The following is a 24,498-nucleotide window of genomic DNA, read 5'->3' on the forward strand; positions in this document are numbered from 1 at the left end:
GTGCTCCCCACCAACTATAGCCCAGATTTGCCACCCTGTGACTTCTGACTTTTCTCAAAACTTAAATCACCTTTGAAAGGGAAGAGATTCCAGACCATCAATGAGACTCAGGAAAATACAATAGGGCACCTGATGGCAATTGAGAGAAATGTGTGAGGTCCCAACATGCCTACTTCGAAGGAGACTAGTGGGGCGTCATTGTTCTATATACAATGTTTCTCATATCTTGTATCTTCTTCAATAAATGTTTCTATTTTTCATATTACATGGATACTTGCTGGACAGACCTTGTATACTATGTTCATGGATAGGAAGAATTAACATTAAAATATCCATGCTACCCAAAGCATGCTACAGATTCAATGTAATTCCTATCAAGATACCAATGGAATATTTCACAGAACTAGAATAAATATTCCAAAAATTTACATGGAACCACAAAAGACTCTAAGTAGCCTCAGCAATCTTAATAAAGAACAATAAAGTTGAAGGAATCATGCTACCTGATACCAAACTATACAATAAGGCCACTATAATCAAAAGAGCATGGTACTGAGGTAAAAACAGACACACAGATCAGTGGAACAGCATAGAGAGTCCAGAAGTAAACCCACACCTGTATGGTCAATTAATATTTGACAAAATAGGCAAACACATAAAATAGGGTAAAGATAGTCTATTCAATAAATGGTGTTGGAAAAATGGGACAAATACATGCAAAAAAAATGAAACTAGACCACCTTCTTACACCATACATAAGAAGCTCAAAATGGACTAAAGACTTAAATATTAGAGTCAAAACAAAAATGCTATGAGAAAACATAGGCAGTAAAATCCCAGACATTTCTCTTAGCAATATTTTTTCTGACATATCACCTTGGGCAAAGAAAACAAAAGAAAAAATAAACAAATGGAAGTACATCAAACTAAAAAGGTTTTATGCACCAAAGGAAACCATCGATGAAATGAAAAGACAACCCACTGAATAGGAGAACATATTCACCAATAATACATGTGATAAAGGGTTAATATCCAAATTTATAAAGAACTTATAAAACTCAACACCCAAAACAAAACAATCCAATTAAAAAATGGGCAAAGAACCTAAATAAACACTTCTTTAAAGACGACATGCAGATAGCCAACAGACATGTGAAAAATTCTCAACATCACTAATCATCAGAGAAATGCAAATTAAAACCACGAGATAAGGCCTCACACATGTCAGAATGGCCATCATCAATAAATCAACAAACAAGCGTTAGTGAGGACGTACAGAAAAGGGAACCCCCATGAGCTATTGATGGGAATGCAGATTGGTACATCCACTGTAGAAAACAGTGTGGAGTTACCCCCCAAAATTCAAAATGGAACTGCTTTATCACCCAACCATTCCACTTCTGGGAATGTATCCAAAGAAACCCAAAACACTAATTTGAAAGAATATATGCACCCCTATGTTCATTGCAGCATTATTTACAACAGCCAAGATTTGGAAGCAGCCCGAGTGCCCATCAGTAGATGAGTGGATAAAAAAGCTGTGGTACATTTACACAATGGAATACTACTTAGCCGTAAAAGAAGAAGAAGAAGAAGAAGAAGAAGGAAATCTTACTTTTGTGACAACATGGATGGACCTGGAGAGTATTAAGCTAAGTGAATAAAGTCAGTCAGAGAAAGACAAATACCCTATGATTTTATTTGTATGTGGAATCTAATAAAATAAAAACAGAGTCATAGATACAGAGAACAGGCTGACAGCTGTCAGGGGGGAAGGGTTGGGAGGCTGAGTGAAAAGGGTGAAGGGATTAAGCAAAGAAAAAAAACTCACAGACACAGACCACAGTCTCGTGATCACCAGAGGGAAAGCGGGTACGGGGAGGCAGAAGCGGGGGGGGAGGATAAATGGTGATGGAAGGAGACTTGACTTGGTGCAGTGACCACACAATACAATAGACAGATGATTATAGAATTGTACCCCTGAAATCTACATAATTTTATTAACCAATATCATCCCAATAAATTCAATTAAAAAGTAAAAAGTAATAATAATAAAATTAAATTAGAATGCCAAAGTAAATAGTAAAAAAAAATGTAGATTGCTGAGACAAAGCCCAGAACTTGCAGCCCGTGAGCTACTCTAAAGACTGAATACCAAACTGTCAACCAGACAGACCCAGGGATGGTTCCAGCTCCTTGACCTTGGGCCTGACTGTTTCACTTGCCCAGCCAGGCTCCCCTAAACACCAAGCCCTAAAAGTACAAGGATCCCAGAAGGGGCCCTCGGCAGACATGGCAGCGAAGGGAAGAAGACCCTGCAGCCTGCCCCGTCTTTGGGGAACCAAGTCTCGTTCCAGTCTCCATATCCACCGCCTTCCGCTGCCACTGCACCATAAATCTCCCGTTTATTAATCCTTTACATGAAGCAGTCGGCGCAGGGTCCTGATTTACTCCCTGTTCATAAAATGCTGAGAAATTAAAGGTAGAAATTACCCAAAAGGACACTGAGCTTCCACTGGAGAGCCCAGAGCACTTCCTGGCCCTGAACCAGGCCCCTCCCATGTTTGAAGCTCAGGATCCGGTGATGTCATTACACTGCCCTCCCCCACAGCCCAGAAGCAAGGGGCTCTTCAGTGGGCTTACACACCTCTGACCCCCACTCAGCATAAAGCAGGAAAGGAGGTGCCACTGTCTCCCTGAAAACCCATTTCAGGGCCTCCTACTTCCAGAAAATTTTCCTCTTCTTACATCCCTTTAGCTACTCACGGGGCTGGGGAGCAGGGGGTGGATCAAGTTGAGGACAAAAAGTTGGGAGCTGATTAAAGCAATTCAAATGCAAAAATACCTAACAAACCCAGAGCCAGGACCAAGAGGGAAAATGGATACTTGATATTAAATGACTTTACCCACCAGGGGGCTCCATTGCTGAGGAGGGCACCGCAACACCACTTCACCCCAACACCCTCCAGGTGCTCAGAACGCTGCTGGTCTCCAAAATCCAGCAAAGCCCGTATCCACCTAATGAAACCCTGGATGGGTCTCATGGCTGCTGAGGTTCCCACATCTCACAGTCTACCCCCAAATTGGCTGCCATATCCCAGTTCCTCCCCTCAGGTCAGAAAGAGCCACCAGAGGCATCAGGGTGTCATATCAAGAGCGAGGACTATTCTTGTTTGGTGTATCAACATATATTTATTTTAACTATGTGCCAGGGACAGCACTAGGTACTGGGCCCCTCTTTGGCCAGGTCCCTACTCCTGATGTTCTCACTGTGCTTTTGAAGTTACAAGACTATAATCAGCGACTGCAGAGGAGCAGAAGCACAGGTCACTCAGCTCAACGGAAGGGGCGGATTTCAAGGACAGCCTCCTGGGTGAGGTGGCATCTGGGCCGGATTGTGAAGGATGTAAGAGTCGACTAGACTAAGGAAACAGGGAAGGGCACTGCAGTCAGAAAACAGCACGAGCCAGCATGTGAGTCCTAGGGAAAGGGGGACCAGAAGCAGGCTGGTGTTGCCACAGCATAAAGTACGGGGTAGCTGATGGAGAGAAGGTGGGGAGAGGCAGCTGGGCCTTGACTGCTATGCTAATGAGTTTTGACTTTCTCCCAAGGGCAATGGGGAAGTATTAAAGGGTTTCCAACAGGACGAGGACAGGGTCTGGTTTGCACTTTAGAAGCAGCACTCTGCCTGCCATGGGGAGTGTGGGCTGAGGAGGGACAAGAAGGGAGGAGGGCGGTATCACAGGTAAAAGAGGGGGAAGGTTCCAGGCAAGGCAGAGGGCTGCTGAGCAAGGAACAGTTCTTCGGTCTGGGAGCACGAGCTGTGTCTGCCCTGCATACGATTCAAGGCCATGAATGGGGTCTGGATGGGAAAGGAAGAGTGAGGAGGCAGCCTGGGGGCTCCCCTGGGCATAGAAAGGGCTGCCCTGGAGGGAAAGAAAGTGACTCAAACCCCGATCTTTTGACCCATGAGGGGTCACTGTGAGCTCCCATGCCTACTTGGCCAAAGTGGTTGTTTGCAGGCACCCTCCCTGTCACTCCCTGTCACCCCTGACCCCTCCTGCCTCTGCTCAGCCTCCAGCTCCCCCTCCCGCCTGGATTGGGAAGGAGGTTTGCTCAACCACCACCCATTTCCCCCGCCTGAGAACACAGGTGCAGAGGGACTAAGCCAAGATGGGCAGCCCACCCCAAACCCAGGGAAAGACTGGACTGTTGTCCACACCATCTCATACTCAAATTTCACCTCAATCCTATTCTCAGGGCCCTCCATGTGCTGGGCATAGACTTCACCCCACCCAACACCTCCTTCCTTTGTGCACCAGTGACACTATGTGGGTTCCCCTGCTGTTGGGGGGCCTGTGTGCTGACCTCCATTATGCCCTGTCACATGGATTATTGAGTCTGTTCAGTTCCAATGGACACATGCCTCAAGGACAGAGCCCATGTTTCCTTTGCTCCTCAGGCTGGTGCTACTCAAAGCCCAATGGAAGGAACCCCCGTGTGAGCTCTGCGATGAGTTTCCTTCTCTCAGTGCCCACTGCCCAGAGAAGCTGTGTTTCCCAACAGCACGGGACCAACGCCTGTCTCCTTCCAAATCACTCCCTCCAGCTCCCTGCAGAAGAGGACAGCTAGTGGCCAAAACAATACCCTCAAAAATGATGATCGCACCATTCCACCTCCAAATAAGGAAATTACCAAGCATGTTTTCGGTGCCTAATGTTTGCCATTATCTCTAATTCTCATCGTCCTCCTGAGTAGTGACTGTTTGCTACCATTTTTCAGATTAAGAAATTGAGGTTCAGAGAAGGTAAGCCACTTGCCTGGGTCACACAGTTCACAGTCCCAGCCTGAACCACCAAACTCTCCTGCAAAGTCCATCACAGGCAAAAGAGGACCCAGTGTGACCTTGGGTTGTGTCAGCTCTCTGGCTTCAGTTTCCTCCTCTGGAGACTGGGAGAGCAGGAGGACCTCCCTCCCTGGGCGGTTTGAGAGAACTGAATGAGACCGTCCACGCAGAAGAGGGCATGTGGTATGCTCCAGCGCACAGTGTGCACAGCGCGGCTCAATGCTATCTGGAGGGCAGGCTGCCGCCCAGCACTGCCGTGGAATCTACGCCCCTTCCTGGGGGTGGTGGCACACTCCTGAATGATAAGTGAACCAATAAACCAATCTATCTGTCTGGGTGGGTATAAATCATAGCAGGAAGCTTTTGGGGTTGGTGTCTTCTGTGGCATTAGAAGTATCATTAATTATGTATTAAGTGTTTGAAAGGAAAAGACATCAGTAGCCTATAGGATGTATTTGCATAGTAATAGAGGATTGATTAGATGCAATATCTATACTGAGGGCTACTGGGATTCAGGTCCCCGGGCTTCGCAGTGGTGGTAAATTACAGTCACAAAAATCTCTGCGACAGTAAATAATAGCGTCACAGTTGCTGAGGGGACTCTTAGTGCCTGCTGATGAGAGCTGGGCAGTCATCCAGCCAGGAGAGGAAAGCAGGGCAGGGCCCCACATCCCCACTGCTGGGGGTCTGGTTTTCTGGGTAAGTGACTCCTCCCCTGCCCAGCCCTGAGCTTAGCCAGAAACCCCTGCCCACCTCAGTCTGCAGATGCTGCAGAGAAAAGCTTGAAGCTGCTTCCCAAAACCTGGGTTTTGCTAACGTCTCTTCTGCAATTCCCTCTGGGGGTCAGATGCCCAAGTCAAAGAAAATGTATGCGTTGCTTCTCCAACTACTGAAAGGTTGTGTGTCCCTCATAATGAGGAGATGGGGCAGGTTGGGGGAGAGCCGCTCCCACTCCTGGTGAGACAAACGCTTCCGAAACCCCGGTAGTTTGGAGCCCAGGCACACCCCCCAGAAGCTCAGGGACAGGCTCCTGCCTGAGTGTCAGTGACAAGAGTAACAGACAGCATTCACAAGTGCTTTCTGCGTGCACTAACTCAACCCAGCTCTGTGCAGTAGGTACTATCATAATCCCATTGCCGGGCAAGGAAACTGAGGCACCAAGAGACCTCCCCTAGATATCAGCATTGCTGACTCCCTCAACCCCCCCTGGGCTGTTACTTAAATGTCACCCTTTTATTAAGATCTTCCCAGACCACCCTGTTTAAAACTGCAACCCCACCCCTATCTCGTCACTCCCTGGCCACATTTCCTGCCTTTTTTTTAAACCAAATCACGTGTCACCTTCAAATATGCTCTGTCATCTACTAACTTACTTTGTTTATAGTCTAGCTCTCTCCACAAGAGGGTAAGGTCCACAAGAGCAGACATTTCAATCTGTTTGTCTTATATCACCCACTGCTGTAGCTTCAACAGCTAGAACTGGTCTGATCCATAGCAGGTGCTCAATAAACAGGAGAAGAGGTTGAGTCACCTGCCCAAGCTCACCCAGCTTTTAAATGGCAGAGCCAGGGTTCAAACCCAGGCACACCAGTCCCAGACCCAGTGCTCTGAATCAGCACCTGTCACCCAGGAAGGACATTCTCCTCTCTGAAGAAGACATAGGCAAGTGGTACAGAGGAATCCAAACTCACCACAGTTGAATGATCCTTCATGGGCAATGGTGACCTCTGAGCCTTTTCTGTTTCCCCAGCCTGGGCTGGGGACGCCAGGGCTTCTGAAAACAGGCCCTCTCTGAAGAGCCCCTGTGTTATGGGCTAAGTGTTTATGTCCTCCCCAAATCACATGTTGAAGCTCCAACTCCAAGTGTGATTCTGTCTGGAAGCAATTAAGGTTAAATGACGTTAGTCGTTAAGGATGAGGCCCTGATCTGATAGGATTATCAGTTTGTAAGAAAAGACACCAGAGAGCTCTCCCTCGAGCTCCAGCCCCTGCCCCCTTCACCAGGAGCACCTACGGAAGAAAGGCCAGTGAGCACACCGTGAGGAGGCAGCTGTCTGAAAGCCAGGCCGAGCCCTCATCGGAAACCAAATTGGCAACAACCTCATCCTTGGACTTCCAGCCTCCAAAACGATGAGGATACAAATTTCTGTAGGTTAAGCCACCCAGTCCACGGCATTGTGTTACGGAAGCCCTAGTGGACTAATATATTCTGTCATTGCTGAGTGCTGAGTGGGTCTCTCACCTGCTTGAGAATGCTGATGGTTCCCTACTGCCTACAGGGTGAGGACCAGACTCCAGCACCTGGTCCCAACTGTAGATTAATTAACTGACTAATTATGGCTGAATGCGACCCTATGTATGAGCCTTCCCAGACTCGCTTGTTCCCACCTGCCTCCCAGACTGTCAGCTTCTTTCTCTTTGGACAGTCAGGCCACTGCTACTGCATGGTCTCATCTAACACGACCAGCTGGCTCAGCCTCCCCTGGGGTGCTGGCTGGGCTCTGGCACAACCTCCACTGCACCCATCACAGAAGTCATAGCAGCTCCAGTACCCAGGTTCTACCCGCTAGACCTATCGTGGCTGGTCTCACCACCTCGGGACTCAGCTGAGGTACCATGCCACATGGCAAAGTTTCGGCTTCTCCAGCGACTGCCCAGAGGGACCAAGTGCTATGAACCAGGAGTACAAGGGAGTTAACACCCATGGGGAAAACTTGGACCAATGAGAGACCAAGAGGCTGGCAGATAAACTCCCTCCCTCAACCCTCAATGTTTGTTCTGAGTCACAGTGGCTGCCCTCAGCTTACCTACAGACGCCCTCATGACTGAGCAAACGCAGTGCTTCCCTCGCATAGCTGTGGCAGCCTGGCACTTGCTTTGCCCCTTTCCTTGCCTCACTCCCCTTGTCCTCTCACTCTCCTCGCCCTGAGACTGCACCCCCACCCTGAGTAAAGCACTAGCCCGAGTTTTGCCTCCAACTCTGTATTCTAAGAACCTCAAGTCTGCTCAGCTGTGGCTGGCCCTTGGCGCCCACCAGAGTCTTGCTCAGGGTAAAGACACACAAGACATGATGAATTACTTGACTTTGAAGAGGAAATGAGGGATTTCTGGCCAAGATGGAGGCATAGGTAGACACACTGCCTCCTCACACAACCAAAAGAAGGACAACAACAAATTAAAAAAAAAAAAAAAAACCAGAACTGCCAGAAAATCAAACTGTATGGAGGTCTCACAACCAATGAGTTAAAGAAGAAACATTCGTCCAGACCAGTAGGAGGGGTGTAGATGAGCAGCTGGGTGGAGAGGACTCGTAGCAAGGTGGCGGCTGATGGGGCAGGTGGTCCCGCACTTGCATGCAGATAAACCAGGGACTGGGGAGCAAGACAGACCATGCAACCCAGGGTCCCAGCATGGGGAAATAAAGCCTCAAAACCTCTGATTGAAAAAACCTATGGGGGTTATGTCATCAGGAGAAACTTCCAGCCTCACAGGAGAGTTCATTGGAGAGACCCACAGGGTCATAGAACATACACAAACCCACCCAGCACCAGAAGGGCCCAATTTGCTTGTGGGTAGCAGGGGAAGTGACTGAAAGCCGGCAAAGAGCAGAGCAAGCAGCATTGTTCCCTCTCGAACCCCTGCCCCTTGGCAGCATCACAACGCAGTGACGTGGGTTGCCCCACCCTGGTGAACACCTAAGGCTCAGCCCCTTACTACATAACAGGCACACCAAGACAACAAAAAATGGCCCAAATGAAAGAATAGATCAAAGCTCAAGAAAAAATACAACTAAGTGATGAATACAACCCAACCTATCAGATGCAGAGTTCAAAACACTGGTAATCAGGATGCTCACAGAATTGGTTGTATATGGTCACAAAGTAGAGGAAAACATGAAGGCTATGAACAATGAAATAAAGGAAAATGTACAGGGAACCAGCAGTGATGGGAAGGCAACCAGGACTCAGATCAATGGTTTGGAAAAGAAGGAAGAAAGAAACATTCAATCAGAACAGAATGAAAAAACAAGAATTCAAAAAAAAATGAGGAGAGGCTGAGGAACCTCCAGGACAACTTTAAATGTTTCAACATCCGAATCATAGGGGTGCCAGAAAAAGAAGAGGAAGAGCAGCAAATTGAAAACGTATTTGAAAACATATTGAAGGAGAACTTCCCCAATCTGTCAAAGGAAATATACTTCCAGGAAATCCAGAAAACTGAGTCCCAAAGAAGTTGGACCCAAGGAAGCACACACCAAGCACATCATAATTACATTACCCAAGATTAAAGATTAGGAGAGAATCTTAAAAGCAGCAAGAGAAAAGAAGACAGTTACCTACAAAGGAGTTCCCATTAGACTGTCAGCTGATTTCTCAAAAGAAACCTTGCAGGCAAGAAGGGGCTGGAAAGATGTCCAACTCATGAAACTCATGAAAGTTTCAAACTTATGAAAGGCAAAGACATACATCCAAGATTACTCTATCTAGCAAAGCTATCATTTAGAATGGAAGGGCAGATAAAGTGCTTCCCAGATAAGGTCAAGTTAAAGGAGTTCATCATCACCAAGCCCTTATTATATGAAATGTTAAAGGGACTTATCTAAGAACAAGAAGATAAAAAATATAACAGTGAGATGACAACAAACTCACAACTATTAACAACCGAACCTAAAAAAAAACACACACACAAAAAAGACAAAAAAACTAAGCAAACAACTGGAACAGGAACAGAACCACAGAAATGGAGATCACATGGGGGGTTATCAGCAGGGGAGTAGGAGGGGGATAGAGGGGGACAAGGTACAGGAAATAAGTAGCATAAATGGTAGGTAGAAAATAGACAGGAGGAGGTTAAGAATAGTATAGGAAATATAGAAGCCGAGGAACTTATATGTATGACTCATGGACATGAACTAAAGGCAGGGAATGCAGGTGGAAGGGAGTGTGCAGGGCAGAGGGGAATAAAGAGGGGGGAAATGAGACAACTGTAATAGCATAATCAATACAATATATTCTAAAAAAAGAACAGGAAATGAGATACTGCTGACCCTTTGATGAGGGGAAAGTGGGGGCCTGAATCCTTGGAGACCCAGACAAGGACACTCCTGCCACGCGCACTGCAAATGCTTCCAGCCATGGGAAGACAACCCACGTTCTCTGGGGACCTGCCTTTCTGCAAGGCACTGAAGGGATCGGCCCTGTTGCCAGTCCCAGGAGTGTCGGATGAACAATTTGTGCTAGGGTATAAAGACATACCGTGGAACTTCTGTTTTCTAATGGAGCCACGGGACTGGCAATGCTAACACTTACTGAGCCTTTGCCATGTTTCAGGCACTAAGCCAAGCCTTTTCCTTACATTGTACATTTAATCCCCACAATGCCCTGTGTACTATTATTAGTGTTGAGTACTCTTATTATTACCTCTTTTACAGATGAGAAAATGGGTGCTCAGATAGGTTAGGTAACTTGCCAGAAACCAAGGAGCCAGGACCCGAACCCCATCTAAAGAGGGAATGTTGAGCACGGTGATGACGGCCCACAGGGGAGCTATTTGGGCATACAGCCCTCCTAGGGAAGACTTTTGGGTTGGCATTTTCTGTGGCACTAGATATGTCATTGATTATGTACTAGGTATTTGAAAGGAAAAGACATTCTGTGCTTCTTTGTTTCCTGTAAGGACAGCCCTGGCCTCAAGGTCCCTACCCAGCCAGGGACAGGTACAGAGGTGCTGAAACACCCAAGGTCAGTGGGGGCTAGGGAAGCAAGCCACAGGGCACAAGTTGGACTACACTTATCCCTGGCTATGGCATGGCAGAGCTGACTCTGGTGGGGAGCAAAACCAACGGAATAAGGAAATCTGCCCTTAACTGCTTCACCTAGGATCTGAAGGCCTCCACCCATGGAACTACTCAACAGAGGAGAAAACAGGCTTCTGGGGCCTTGCATCCTCTCCTAGCCCCCCAATTCTTGGAGGAAGTTCTGGACCAGAAAAAAATAAAACAAAATGTAGCAATTTTTGATATAATGATCTTCAATAGAGCAACTACGTTTTACCTTGAAAACTGCAGAACTGAAAGCAGAGTCTATGTAGACAATGAAAATGATTATGCATGTGATATGCAAACTCAAATGCAAATGGACCGCGGCCTCAGCCCAGCATGCCTCTAGGGAAGTAGAGGTACATGGACAGATAGCAATTAGGGCTCCAGGATCCTGGAGTCAGGGACTGGGTGAATGTTCTGGATGGGAGCACCTCAGCGAGGACCCCAGGTCCAGGGCTCTGTGCACACCTCCCTACCCGTGGAGCATTCTGGTCACATCAGTCCTTCACTATATACACATGCATCTACATGCTCACACACAAGTGTTGCCACATGGACACGCACATTAAAGCACACACTCACAGAAACACACACTAACACTTATGCTGTTGTGGAAACAGAGACACACAACCACTCACAAATACAAAAGTACCATTTCAACACAAAGACAGACTCACATACCTACCTATACCACCACTCAAAAACAGACACATGGATGAGAGCGGACACATGCAAACGCACAGAGAAACACGCCAACACAGACAACAAGAGACCCACATGGAGACGCACAGACACTACACACACACCCAAATCAACCCAGTGAAGCCAGTCAGATAAGCCTTATCTGGAAAAGAAAGAAATCTGGACATACTGAAGACCGACTTCGTGCCAGGCATGGTGCGGGAACTTTTAATCCTCACTTAAACTTCACAAACCAACACTGAGAAATGGAATGATTACCTCAATATCGACTGACAAAAATAAGGAGGCTCAGAGGGGAACTGCCCAGACTTACCCAGGAAGCAACGGGAAAGAAAGAACCCCAGCTTCATATGAAACTGACGCTGCAACATTCCCCTCACCCAGCAGAGCCTTCCCGGTATGTATCGGGACACAGAAATTACTGCCAATTACTTTTCCACCTCATGGTCCTCCCCAGCCAGTTGTTAACCCCATCTGGCTTCCTCAGAGACACTCGCACTCCTCTCTCCTACCTTTTCATCACATCGGCTGGGATGTGCTCTACAATGCAACCTCACGTTAATTCTGGCCCGTGTATAATGTAGTTTGGAAATCTACTGGGGAAGGAAGAAAATCATTTATTTAAACCCAAATGGGATACATGGCTGGATTCTCAGTCATCGCCTGTCTCTGAGTGAAGGTTCACACTAGAAGGACGACTCTTTCCCCGCAAAGTATACAAATTTAAATGACACCCTGCCCATCCCTTCCCCCCCACACACACACATAGAAATGTACTCAGCACAAAGAATGAATAAGGTAGTCACAGGGATGTAAAGTACAGTGTAGGGAATGTAATCAATAATACCGTAATAACTCTATATGGTGTCAGATGGGTGCTAGACTTATCAGGAGGATCACTTCATAAATTATATAAATGTCTAATCACTACATTGTACACCTGAAACTAATATAATATTGTATGTCATGTAATTGAAAAATAAATTTTAAAAAAGAATTAATAAGATTTCTTGCTTCCTGTCATTAAGTCACCATGTCACCCTGGGGCAAGTCACCCACTGTTCCAGGGTCCCAGTTTCCTCCTTTGCCTGTGAGTGGTAAGACGAGTTAGTTCCCAAGGCCCCTTCCCTCTCCCACCTTCCATCTCCCTGACAGCACAAGAGCCTGGGGGCTCACAGTTGCCCTGCAGTGTCCCTGGCCTTGGAGACTCATTGCTAATGTTGGGATCTGAAGAGGATCTAAGGCCTGGTCCTCGCCCAGGAAGGTCAAGGTCAGCAACACCCCCAGAATCAGGACTCAGCCACCACTCGCCAGCCTCTGGCCTGCTGACCTGAGACACAATGTCCCCCTGGTAACCTTGAGAGGTTCCAAGGGGAAGTAAGCTGGGAACAGGGGAACCTTAAAATATAATAAGGCCGTGAATCTCGAAGCTGGTTGGAGGAGTTGCAAAATGCCACATTGTTGGTTTTGAGTATATTTTAGGGCCTCAGACTCTCTTTCCAAATTAATATTCATGGAGACTGGCATGCCATTTATTTGCATGTGTAGATTATTGCTCATCCGCTGCAGGATAAAAAAGTTTTAGGGTGTTTTTATTTATTGTATTTATTTTAAGCTTAGATGATAAACCAGGCAGGTCAGGCAGGGGAAGGGCAACTTCCAAGGGCAGGAATGGGTTTTATATAATTTTTGCAGTGAGGAAACGTGGGTCCTAGATACATAGGAGGAAGTCACCCCTACCCTGACCCACAGAATCAATTCCAGGACAGCCCTTCCGAGGTCATCCCACTGAATCCCCACATCAGGAAGCCTCGCCACCTCACTTCACCCCACATAAGCTTCTGGAAAACCAAGCCCACCACTGTCACTGAAGGTCACTGTCGAGGGGCATACACCAGGTATGAAGTGTTATTTTGGGCCAGTCACTGAGCCCATTTCTGAGGACAATAACTTGCTTTGCAAAGTTGTAAAATACACACTAGAGAGTTATGGAGGTAGCCCTGGCCTGTGTGACTCAGTGGATTGAGCACTAGCCTGAGAACCAAAGGGTTGCTGATTTGATTCCCAGTCAGGGCACATGCCTGGGTTGCAAGCCAGGTCCCCAGTAGAGGGCTTGAGAGAGGCAACCACACACTGATGTTTCTCTCCCTCTCTTTCTCCCTCCCTTTGCCTCTCTCTAAAAATAAATAAAGAAAAATCTTTAAAAAGAGAGAGACAGTTATGGAGATGGATAGAAGTGATAGTCACACCACATTAATAAGTGTATTTAATACCCCTTTACCCTCTTCTACCTCCTCCCACTTCCCCCTTTCCTTCTGGTAATCACCATACTGCTATCTGTGTCCATGAGTTTATTCATTTATTTAGCTTGTGTTTTCATTTCAGTGACTCAACAGCAACAGTCTCAAGGCCCAGCTTTGTTTGCGGGGGTCTGCTTCTGCACTAGAATTTAATAGAGCTCCTTTAATTGTTGTGGGCTAATGAGGAAAAAGCAACCGCTTAATGCACAAATGCTTTTGTGTCAAGTTCCAGCTGAATGACCCCTCCATAGGTTGTAGGAACAAAGGGGAGAAAAGTCGTTCCCGTTGAGAAAGGTGGTGGGAGAGTTGAGTCACCACAGGGCGTACAATGGAGGAAGCAGCCAAAACGCTTTACGCAGCCAAAACCACAATTACATCTCAAGGAGTGATTTAGTCTTAGTGGAACAATAGCATCTATCACGTTAAATTAGTATTGTTAATCTAAGTGTCGTTGACTTTGCATTTTAATTTATAAATTTGTGTGGGATTTAAGGTTGCGTAAGAGTTATAAGCATAAGCGTAAGGCTTATGCCTAGTTTTGTGTTTATATATATATATTTAAATACAGGGTGGGTCAAAAATAGGTTTATGGTTGTGAGTACATGTAACACAGAGTTTACCCTTGTATTATTATTTATTAATTATTGTATTATTTTCCATATGAACAATTATAAACCTACTTTTGCCCACTCCGTATTATTATATTCATAACTCAAGATAATATGGGAGACCTATGGGAAGGTTTTCCCCCTTTCAGAATGGACCATCTCTACAGTCTCAAGTTTTACAAACATTTACCTAAAAATGGGTGCAAAGGCCAACCTGGGGAATAACTAGAATCCCTAAAAATCTGACTTACTGTTTATTTTCTTTTACAGTGGATGGGAAGAGGGGAGGTTTAGCTGAGAAGAAATTGCAATAGAATAGGCAAAGGTTAAGTAACTTGCTCAAGGTCATTCACAGGTTAACCTCCCCACCCAGGATTCCTGCCTTAAATAGCAGAAGGGTCCCCGGAAACTTGGATGACTTCCTTCCACCTTTGCTCCTGAAACACCTTCTTCCTCCCTGACTGAGAAATAAAAGCCAATTTTAAAAAATGGCTTCCTCCACATCCCAGCTCCTCTCCTTCCCCACCAGAGCCAAAGTTGCATACGAGTCCTGGGGAACGACGGATTCCTCCTCCCAGCTCCAGGCAGAGGCCCCCAGAGGCTCCTGGCTCTACCTGCTCTGGGAATGGCCAGAATAAAAGAGTTTCTGTCCACGGTGCAGGGACCACAGGCATAGTGTAAAGAAGGCTCCAGCCACGGATCTCTGCAGAGCCCACCTCTTTCCCAACTCTGATGCTAGTACCACTGATGGGGAGACACTGAGTCCAGCTCTGTGCAGGGTCCTGGGGAGGAAGAATAAGCCAGTTTCAAGAAACAGGTCATTAGATAGCTGAGACTTAACATAGGCCAGGCCGAGCCTACAGGAAGGGAAACTAGTCAACAAGTCATCAAGGGCTCAGTTGTGCAGTGGAGAAGAGAGTGCTGTAGGGATTCAGAAGAGACGTAAACCATTGAGGGATGGCAGAGGTGGCAGCCCCCTAGAGGGTGGGGGACCAGAGCTGAGCTGCAAGGTTGATTGGCACCTCTGAGTGAAAGGAGGTGGCTGTTTCAGCCAGCGGCCACAGCTGTGAGAAGGGTGACTCTTCCTGAGACAGGAAAGAGGCTGAAGATGAAGAGCCCTCACCTCCCACCAAGCTTTCCTCCTCTCCACAGCTGCCTTCCTCCTGATCCTCAGACTTAGCAGGTGAGTTCTCCCCTCAGGGCCTTTGCACTTACTGTTCCCTCTGCTGGGTGCTCTCTGCCCCCAGATACCCACCTGGCATCCTTCCTCTCAGTTTCTGCTCAATGCCTCCATCAGAGAAGCCTTCCCTCTGTAAACTAGTATGAAACCAGCAGCACCCCATCTGCATACATGCCCCTTTACCGTGCTGTTTTTCTTCCTTATAACCTCACAAAGTATATTCTGTGCTGTTTGGGGCTTGTTTGTTTGTTTGTTTGTTTGTTTTTACCATCTGTCTCTCATCATTTCAATGCAAGTTCCATGAAGCTAAGGACTTGTCATATTGAGTATGTGGCCCATGTTCAGTATTTATAGAACAAGTGAATAAATGAATGAATGAAGGGAGGAAGAACACCACGGAGGATGGAAGCGTGCCGTTCATAGCTTCTAGAGCTGGTGGACAGACCACCTTCCTGTTGATGAGTCAGCAGTGTCTTCTTTCCATAGCAGAGACACCTGAGACACAGAACCGGAGGTGGCAGGTTGAGGGCAGATGAGTATGGAGGGTCAGATGGGGAGAGGGGAGGGCAGAGGAATTCAGGAAACTTGACTTGGACCCAGCTTGATTCCACTGGCAGAATGTTTTATGCTCTAAAAGGAATCTCTGACCCAGGCCTGAGGGTAATGGGAAACACAGTCAAGGTAAAAAGGCGAGTGATCCATAGGAGCCTCGACCTCCCAGGAGAGGGAGGTCCTCGGGAAAGCCTTCCAGTGACTGTCAGGATTTGAAAAGCCCCCAAACGCACTGTCAGGACAAAAGGAGATCTGATGCTCCTCGGAGAGAGGAACAGGAGGAGGCAGGGAGACACAGCCAATGGGAATAAAGAGACTAGAGAACAGGGTACCCACAGGGTCGGGAGAACCTCAAGATGTATGAAACAGAACACAGAGTAAAGAACTTGACCTTGCCCCTCACTCTGCCTCCTGCTGGCTGAGTGAGTTGGCAAGCCACTTAACCTCTCTCAGCCTCCACTTCCTTATCTGTAAAATGACGACAATAATCCTGACCTCACAGGGTGATTCCAAGGCTGAGTTAAAACAGTTCCTGAAAAATCACCTAAAATAGTGCCCGGCATAGAGCAAGCATTCATCAAATTTAGTTCTTTCTACAATATGAGGTTAAAGGAAGAAAGGTAAAGATTAACTGACTTTTCAGGTAAATAATTTTACTCTCCCCTATTCCTGTGATTTATTAATTCAATAAATATTCATCAAAGGGCCATGTGCTTGCTGGCCACAGTGCTGGGTTCAAAGGAAGATCCACCCCATCTCATATCCGACTCCTGTGGTCTTACATCCAATTGGGAAGACAAAGAACATTCCAAGAGAACACCGAACAATGACACCAGCAACACATTATTAAGCACTGGATTTGTGGTGTAGGCAATAATTGCTACAGAAGTTCGAGGAAGGAAAGATCGATGCTTCAAGGTCTCTGTGGGCTCCAGTGGTCAGGGAAGGTCTAATGAGGATGCAGCTCTAACACTGGCCTTGAAAGAAAGCGTGGTTTGGGTTAAGCACAGAGAGGGGCAGAACTTGAAGCAGAATCGGCAGTGGTGGTGAGTCCCAGCAGGTGAGGATGGGAAGACAGGGTACAGGCTGGTTGTGGAGGATTTCAATGTCCATTTGAGGAGTTTGGGCTTCATCCAGTGAGTAGTATGGAAGAGACTGTAAGGTAATGAGTGGATAAAAATGTTTTCAGGTGACTTGAAGGAGAGAGATGGGAGGTTGGAAAATGACACCTCGAGCAATAGAATGTGTCTGCAGCCATGGATTCCAGCCGGGCTCGCTGCCACCCCTGCACTAGCAGTTACAGACTATGCTGTTCACAGAGCCCCTCAGACTGCGCCAGAAGACGTGCATCCCCATGACTCCCGTGCACTGCCCTGAGGATGGGAGATCAGAGCAAGAGGCTAGACAAAGCAGATGTCTCATGTCAGAAAGCAAGGCTTATTATATTCAAGAAACATAATGAAGACCCAGAAAAGGTGGTGCTTGAAGACTGGAAATAGAGGAAGGGGGCAGGCGTCAAAAGCAGTGCTAAGGTTTCAAGCCCAGCATCTGGGAGGATGGTGCCGGCAATAACGAAAATGAAGAATCCAGAAGGGCAGATGGCTTAAGAGATGGGAAGATGTTAGATTTCATTTTAGACATATGGATTTTATAATGGCAGCCAGACATCCAAATAATAATAAAATAATAATATCTGATAGGCAACTAAAATGTAGTATGAGAAGTGGAACCTAATGGGTCATCCAGAAGTGGAAACATAAATCCAAAACTGGCAAGGAAGCCACTGTGACCTGCCTCCCAGCACCACAGCTGGTCGTATTAGGACTGACTGCCAAAGTCACTGTGATTGTAGAGATGAAGTCTCATCTTGGCCTAATGGTCCCATTTACCACGGACAGAAGAAAAGCAAGAGGAAGCAAGTTGGGCAGAAGGAGCTCAGAACCCATCCGTACCTAAATATTGGTGTTCCAGTATGCCCGTGAACCACTTCCTCCAGGAAGCCTTCCCTAACTACTGTGCTTCTCACTGATGTCACACTCCTACCCTAGTTGGTCTGCAAGTCATAATTATTTACTCTCTGGTTCTTTCTCTGATTATTTGGCAGTCTACATGGTCTAGGCCTCAATAAATTGTAATTCTTGGATGTCAGAGATCAAATCTTCAAATAATCTTCTATTTCTCTTATACCAATCAAGTGTAATTACTGGGTTAATTCAGATTTATCTGCCCAACAAAGTTGCATTAAACTGCGGCATAAAGAAGTGAAATACTTTCCCCAGAGTCACAAGACTAAAAAGGAGTAGAGAGAATTCAAACCCAGGTCTTAAACTCCATAGCAAGCACTGTTGGCTGCTTCTTTCTCCCTTCCAAAAGCTTTCTAATGTTATTCTGTCTGAGCTAAAACACACATGAAGATTATTTGAGGCCAGTTTCAATGGTCTCCTTCCCTTGCCTGTGACTGTTTAATGCACGGACATGCGATTCCCAATTCCAGCCAACGAGAAAAGGTACAGTCTGCGAGTCTTCTGGGAAAAGTTCCATTCCTGACTTTCTACCTCTCCACGTCACTGTAAGGGTGCAATACCTAGCAGGACTGCAGCCACCTTGTGACCTTGAGAACAGGGAAAGATGAAAAATTCTACATCTTCCATGATGCCGTTAAATCAGTGAAAGAACCAAGCTTGGGGCAGGCGTAGCCCAGACCTCTTGTTATAGGAGATACTAATTTCCTTATTGTTTCAGCCAGGTGAGTTCGCATTTTCTGCTCCTGGCACCCTGACTGGTACTGACTCCAGTCAAGGGCTCTTATCACTATAGATACCAGAGCCAAGCATTATGGGAGATATATAATAGGGAAAAGCCCTGGTCCCTGTCCTCACTGTGCCTATTCCAAGATTAGACATTCAATAACTATTCAATCTATATTTGATTAACTGACTCTCCCCCTGCTCACCAGTTACAGGGGACATCTCTGTGAAGGCACCTCTCTTCCCTTTACTAAGCCTCACCAAGTTTCAGCCTAATATTCTGACTGTAGTCTCAGCATCACCGGCCAGGTCTTTCCCCATCGCCTCCCCCCACTTCTGAGGATCAAGCGAAAAGCAAGGTGCTTGCACTTGGCCCAGAGAGACCATCATCGAAACGCCGCATTCCTAAATATTTGTTCTTTGAAATGTCTTTCTCAATTAGATCTCATCCAAATGTTTGAGAGTCAGGCTGAATTCCAACTTCCTGCTCCAGAACAGACATGTTGAGCCTGCATAATTACTGCAGCCAGCTTTATTTGCTATAAAAACATGGATTTTTTTGCTCCTTCTCAACTGTAAAATAATCAATAAATAGAATCCAGATGAAAAATGCTAGCATTTAGGAGAACAACTCTTTTATGGTTCTTTTCTTGTGGGTCTAATTAACACATTGGGAATAAAGTGTGCTGTTACATTCACCCAACCAGCTAAGTTGGAACACAAACTCTCCTTTCCTCCTGCTGAGATACAGCTGAAAGTCAGAAATATCGGTGAAACAGACAGGGCTTCAAACCAAGGTGACACGTTCAACAAACAGATCTGTAAACCTGTGATGTGGATGGACTTTCTCCAACCTCTTTCTGTTCACAATGGCTGTTCAATTTCCTTCTCTCTCTGCTAAGAACACATTGCATAGTTACTGTCAAATGAAACACTGATAGTCCCCTTAGCAGGAGAAGCAATCTCTCTGACTTTCTTTATTTTAAATGAAGAAGACATGCCTTTTTGGACAATGACCACCCAGGCGATGCAAGTTTCATGAGGGGCTCTTGGGGTGGATGACACCTTTTCAATTAGAACGCTGCCATAATAAACCCCCACAGAGCCACGGGGCATGGAGTCTACATCCAACACAGGACACCTATTTATTCCCTAATTATATTGCAATATATTCTCTCTGTGTGTGCTGATGAAGATAAAATATTCTTTTAATTCTATGGCCTCCTGGGGATGAGGGGGAGGGGATTATACACAGGCAAGTTCTGGGAGTTTCTGGAGCAAAATCACAGCCTTTGTTCCAGGCTCCCCCATTGCATAAATCTCAAGAAAATAACTCACTTTTCCTTGTTCCACCACAGTGGTTCTTTAACTGTAGTCCCTAGACCAAGAGTATCGGCACCACCTGGGGACTTATTAAGACGTGCAAATTACTGGGCCCACTTTAGACCCACTGAATCAGAAACCTTGAGGGTGGATCCCAGTAATCTGTGTTTTAACAAGCCTTCTACACTGAAGTCTGAGAGCTACTGGTCTATAGAACAGACAGAAAAGAACATCATTTTAAGAGGAATAAGAGATCAGGGATACTCAGACTCAATAGGAGCTGGGCTCCACTTTCTGCATAGCTGTCCCAATCTGCAGAGTCGGGGCTCCATTTACCCATCTGTACAATGGGACTACAGAATTTGCCAATAGCTGTAGATGCTGGAATTTAAAAAGCACATGGTTACCTGGCACCAGTCTCTATGGATACCTAGCAAGACCACAGTTGCTAACACTCCCCAGCTCCCTCCTGCCATGCCCCGACTCGTGGCGACTGCAGGAGCTTTGCAGAGCAGCTCTCCGCCGCCATATCTGAGTCCATCAATGCAGCTGCCTTTGGGTTACCCTTGGCAACCAGGAGCTGGGGTCATGGAAGCCCACAGAATCTCCAAATCTCTGAATCTCATCGCCAACAACTTCAAATCTTTTCAACTCAGAGCTTTGAACTACTAGAGGGCAAGCTTAGGATTCTCTGTGTTATATGGTTCCACTTCATCACTTCTTCAAATATTTTTTGTGAATTTGCTTCCACTCTGCAATTAGACTTGAAGTCTGCGGAGGACTGAAGCCTAAGGGAATGTCAGCCTCATGAGGCACGGGACTGTGCCTGTCCAGTTCCCTGCTGCGTCCCAAGACCACTGCCTGGCACAAAGTAGGAGCTCAAGAATTATTTGTTGACTAAATATTCCTATTGTAGTAAGTGCCCTGGCCATAGCACGTCCAACAGTAGGTCCAAAACACTCAAGTATTTAAATTCTAAAAGGTATGGTTGGGAAGGGGCAAAGAAACTACAGCTGGCCCTTAAACAACACAGGTTTGAACTGTGTGGGTCCACTTACACTCAGATTTTTTTCAATCAGTATACAGTCTGCCTGCCGTATCCACAAGTTTGACATCCACGGATTCAACCAACCGCAGGCAGAAAACAGCATTTTCTATCCGCGGTTGGGAATCTGCAGATGCAGAGGGATGACTATACACACTGTTCTATGCCATTTTCTATAAGGGGCTTGAGCTTCCACAGATTTAGGAACAACTGACGTTTGGGGGAGTCCAAAGTTATAGGCAGATTTTTGATTGGAAGGTGGCATTCCTAATTGCTGCCCCTTCCCCAGTTGTTCAAGGGTCAACTGTATTTGCAACTCTGGAAAGATGAGAAAGGGGAAAAGGAGAAACAAAGCCTGAATATTCACCAGCAGTCAGCCACGACCCTTGGCCCATGGAATGCTGCTTCCCAACCAATGGCTCACCCTCCATGTGGAACTAGCAGACCTCTGGGACCAGGTTTTGAGCTTGAGTTCAGAGGAGCTGGGTCTTCTAGCTGCCCTCGGGCGTCTCACTCACAGGCCCTGACCCTGCTGTCCTTTGACCATCAACTTAGTTTGTTGGTCACAACTTAATTTGTGAGCTTTCCTGCCTCTCTCTTAGTGCACAAGCCTCCTACTCCATATCACTCCTCCCCCAACTGGAAATCTGCCCAGGCTTACTTCCAAGCCCTCCCTTCTCCAGGGACTACCCCTAACCCTGCCCCCTCCAAAATCAATTTCACCTGAGAAGCCTATACTGGCTTCCTTACTGACAAAACAATGGTGGCTCTTTCCCTGTGGACTGCACTTTGGGGGGTGGGTGGCAGTCTAAAGACTCCCTTTACCCCCAGATTTAGGTTCCACCAGAGGTTAGGTGCACAACAAACTGTCACCTAAGTGATTTACCCTGGGAGATGACAACACAGGACCTAATGAGAATTGGAGACCAGTCTTCTTCTGTCTGTAACCTTACACACTCCCAGTTCCCAAGGACTTGATGTGGCCTGACTGGGAACACCTGTCCTGTGCTAAGAATGTGGTGAGGGCAGGTAGAGTATTAGAAAAAGCCCTGAACTAGGAATCAGGAGACCTGCCTGGTTTCCAGATCCCTCCCCCACTTAACTAACTCTAAAGGAGTCCTCCCACCTCTCTGGGCCTTGGTTTGCTGATCTGTGAGATGGGAGGAAGGGGTGGAGACTGCAGGGTCGGACCTTGAATTTCTAGCAGCTTAAACAATACGTGAGCAACTGCGAGACCTGGCGCATGGTGTGCACCAGGGAAAACCCACCGAACGAGCTGAGGATGGAGTGCTCCCGGGTGGTCGGTTCAGGGTCCTGGGGGGCGGAGGACAACCTGCGGGGAAGGACAGCTGACGGACCCTCTCCGCAAAGCCCTCAGCTTTCGCCCCAGTAAACCTGCTCGAAACCTTTCAACAGGATCTGTTCAATAGCACTCCTACAAAGAGGGATGCGAGGCCGGGGCCCCGCTGGCTCCGAGGAAGCCGCACCGGGCAGCGGATCCGACCTCCCGAACTCCGGGAGCGAGAGGACCCGCGCCCCCGTCAGGCTCCGACAGCCCAGGACAGCCTCCGCACACAGCCACCCGGTCCCGGCATTTAACCCCTATTTTCCAGGCAGAGCGCGGGAGGAACGCTGATGCCCGGGCACGAGTCCCCTTGCCAGAGCGAGCTGAGATGACCGGGAGCCCAAACCATCCAAAGCCTTCCTCCAGCCGGCCGTGACCGTGCTGTCTGCGTTCCCTCGGGGACAGTGGGAGATACTGAAGCCGAGCCACTTTGAAATATTTTTCTAGAGAACATGACCACGCGGGAAGCAGTCAGACTAGCCTAGCCGTGCCGGCTAGCGGGGACAGATCCCGAGAAGAGGCTACCACAGGAAGGAGCCGGGAGTCCCGGTCTGCAAGAAACCTGCCAGGGCTCAGGAGCCCCGGGAACTGTCAAAGCGAGGCTGCGCGCTCCCTGGTTCTGCAAGGGTGAAGGCTTCGCTCCACTCACGGACCTTGACGCCCGCAAGGAACGATCTTGCATATTTTAAGTCGTACTTTTTTCTAACAAATTAAGAAAATAAACCAAGTCTAGGAGGAAGGCGGCTGCGCTCCGCGGCTCCAAGGGGCTGCAAGTGCCACCCATCCCCCCTCCCTCCAAAGCTACCGCACTCGGAGGTGCTAGAAGTTGGGAACTTCCGGGCCGCGCTGCAGGCGCGCACTGGGAGCAACTTGCTCCTCTGAACTTGGGGAGCAGGGGTCGAAGACGAAGGCACGAGGGACGTCCGGGGTGTCAACTCAAAAGGACGTTCTGGACTTCCCTGAAAAGAGTCGGGGCGATGGGAAGAGAACGAAATGAAGGGGCATATATTCCATTTAGCGCCTCCAAAAAGCAAAAGCGCGTTTGGCACCGGCTTGGGCTGGGCGGCTGCGCGGCGCAACACTGGCGCGGCGGGGACGGGACCTGGCTGAGCCCCGAAGGCTCTGAGCCCAGACCCAGCCGGGGAGGGCGCCCGTAGCATTGCGCTCAGCGGGCGCGTCTGGGGGCGGCTCCGGAGTGGGAGTCCCCGGACTCAGAGGGGCGGGCGGGCGCCCTCCCCGGGACAACCGCGCCGCGCTGCTGAGCTTGGGTCTTCCCCCGCCGCGGGCGCCGCGTCCCGACTGCGGCCGAAAGGCAGGCGCGTGCATACTCCAGGGCCACCCCCAAAACATCCTGCCCGGACCCCCTGGCATTCTCCAAACCCCGGCATTCACCGCCTCCCCGCGCCAAGCTCAGCTTCCACAGCCTGGACCCGAGCAGGGCAACGGGGATCCACGAAGCTGGTGGAAAGTTAGTCCCGAGGCTGCAAAGCCCCCTCCCCGACTCCGGTCCCCCTGTATCTCAGGCGGTTCGAAGCTCCGCGTCCTCTCAGTCCCCGCCCAACCACCTACCTGCCTCTGCGGCCCGCCCAGGGCTCCGCCGGCCAGTCGCTCAGTCCTGTCCTCTGGAGCCCGAGCCACGCCAGAGCGCCGGGCCAGTAGCCGGAGCTGCCAGCAGCCCAGAGCCGGGTGGTGGGCGGCGGGCAGCGGGCACCGCGAGCGAGTGCGCGAGCAGGCGGGCTGCTGGAGCTGCGCTGCTGCCGCCGAGCCCGCCCCCACCCCCTCCGTCCCTCGGTCCCTCCCTCGCTCCTTCCCTACCAGCCGTCCTCCTCCCCGCTCACGGCTCCCTCCCTCCGTTCTCCCCCACTCTCCTCCCCCCCCCCCCTCTTTGGTCCTTTCAGATCCTGCTCGTTTGCTCTCTCTTTTTCCTCTTTTAGTCTCTTTCTCCAGTTTCCCTGGGTTCTTTTTTCTCTGATACAACCCTTTTCAGCATTTCTTCTCACCACCTCCCCACTTGCGTTCTTTTGCACGT

General features: G+C 48.2%; 1 protein-coding gene across 7 annotated transcripts in view; it reads right to left on the reverse strand.

Annotated features, from left to right (window-relative positions):
* Positions 1 to 24,237, reverse strand: part of MEGF11 (multiple EGF like domains 11) — a 353,724-nt gene extending 329,487 nt beyond the window's left edge. For 4 of the 7 annotated variants that reach the window (XM_036009402.1, XM_036009406.1, XM_036009396.1 and 1 more), the window contains exon 1: positions 11,683 to 12,084. In XM_036009402.1, coding sequence (XP_035865295.1) covers positions 11,683 to 11,740 — 58 coding nt within the window. In that variant the 5' untranslated portion in view covers positions 11,741 to 12,084. Of the gene's footprint in view, positions 1 to 11,682; positions 12,086 to 24,038 lie in introns of those variants that run through there. The other 3 variants (XM_028508321.2, XM_028508320.2, XM_028508322.2) reach the window with 3 other exon arrangements.
* Positions 24,238 to 24,498: the final 261 nt, after the last annotated feature.

This window comes from Phyllostomus discolor, chromosome 1 (genome assembly GCF_004126475.2).
Source record: "Phyllostomus discolor isolate MPI-MPIP mPhyDis1 chromosome 1, mPhyDis1.pri.v3, whole genome shotgun sequence".
In the NCBI taxonomy this organism is placed as follows: Eukaryota; Metazoa; Chordata; class Mammalia; order Chiroptera; family Phyllostomidae; genus Phyllostomus; species Phyllostomus discolor.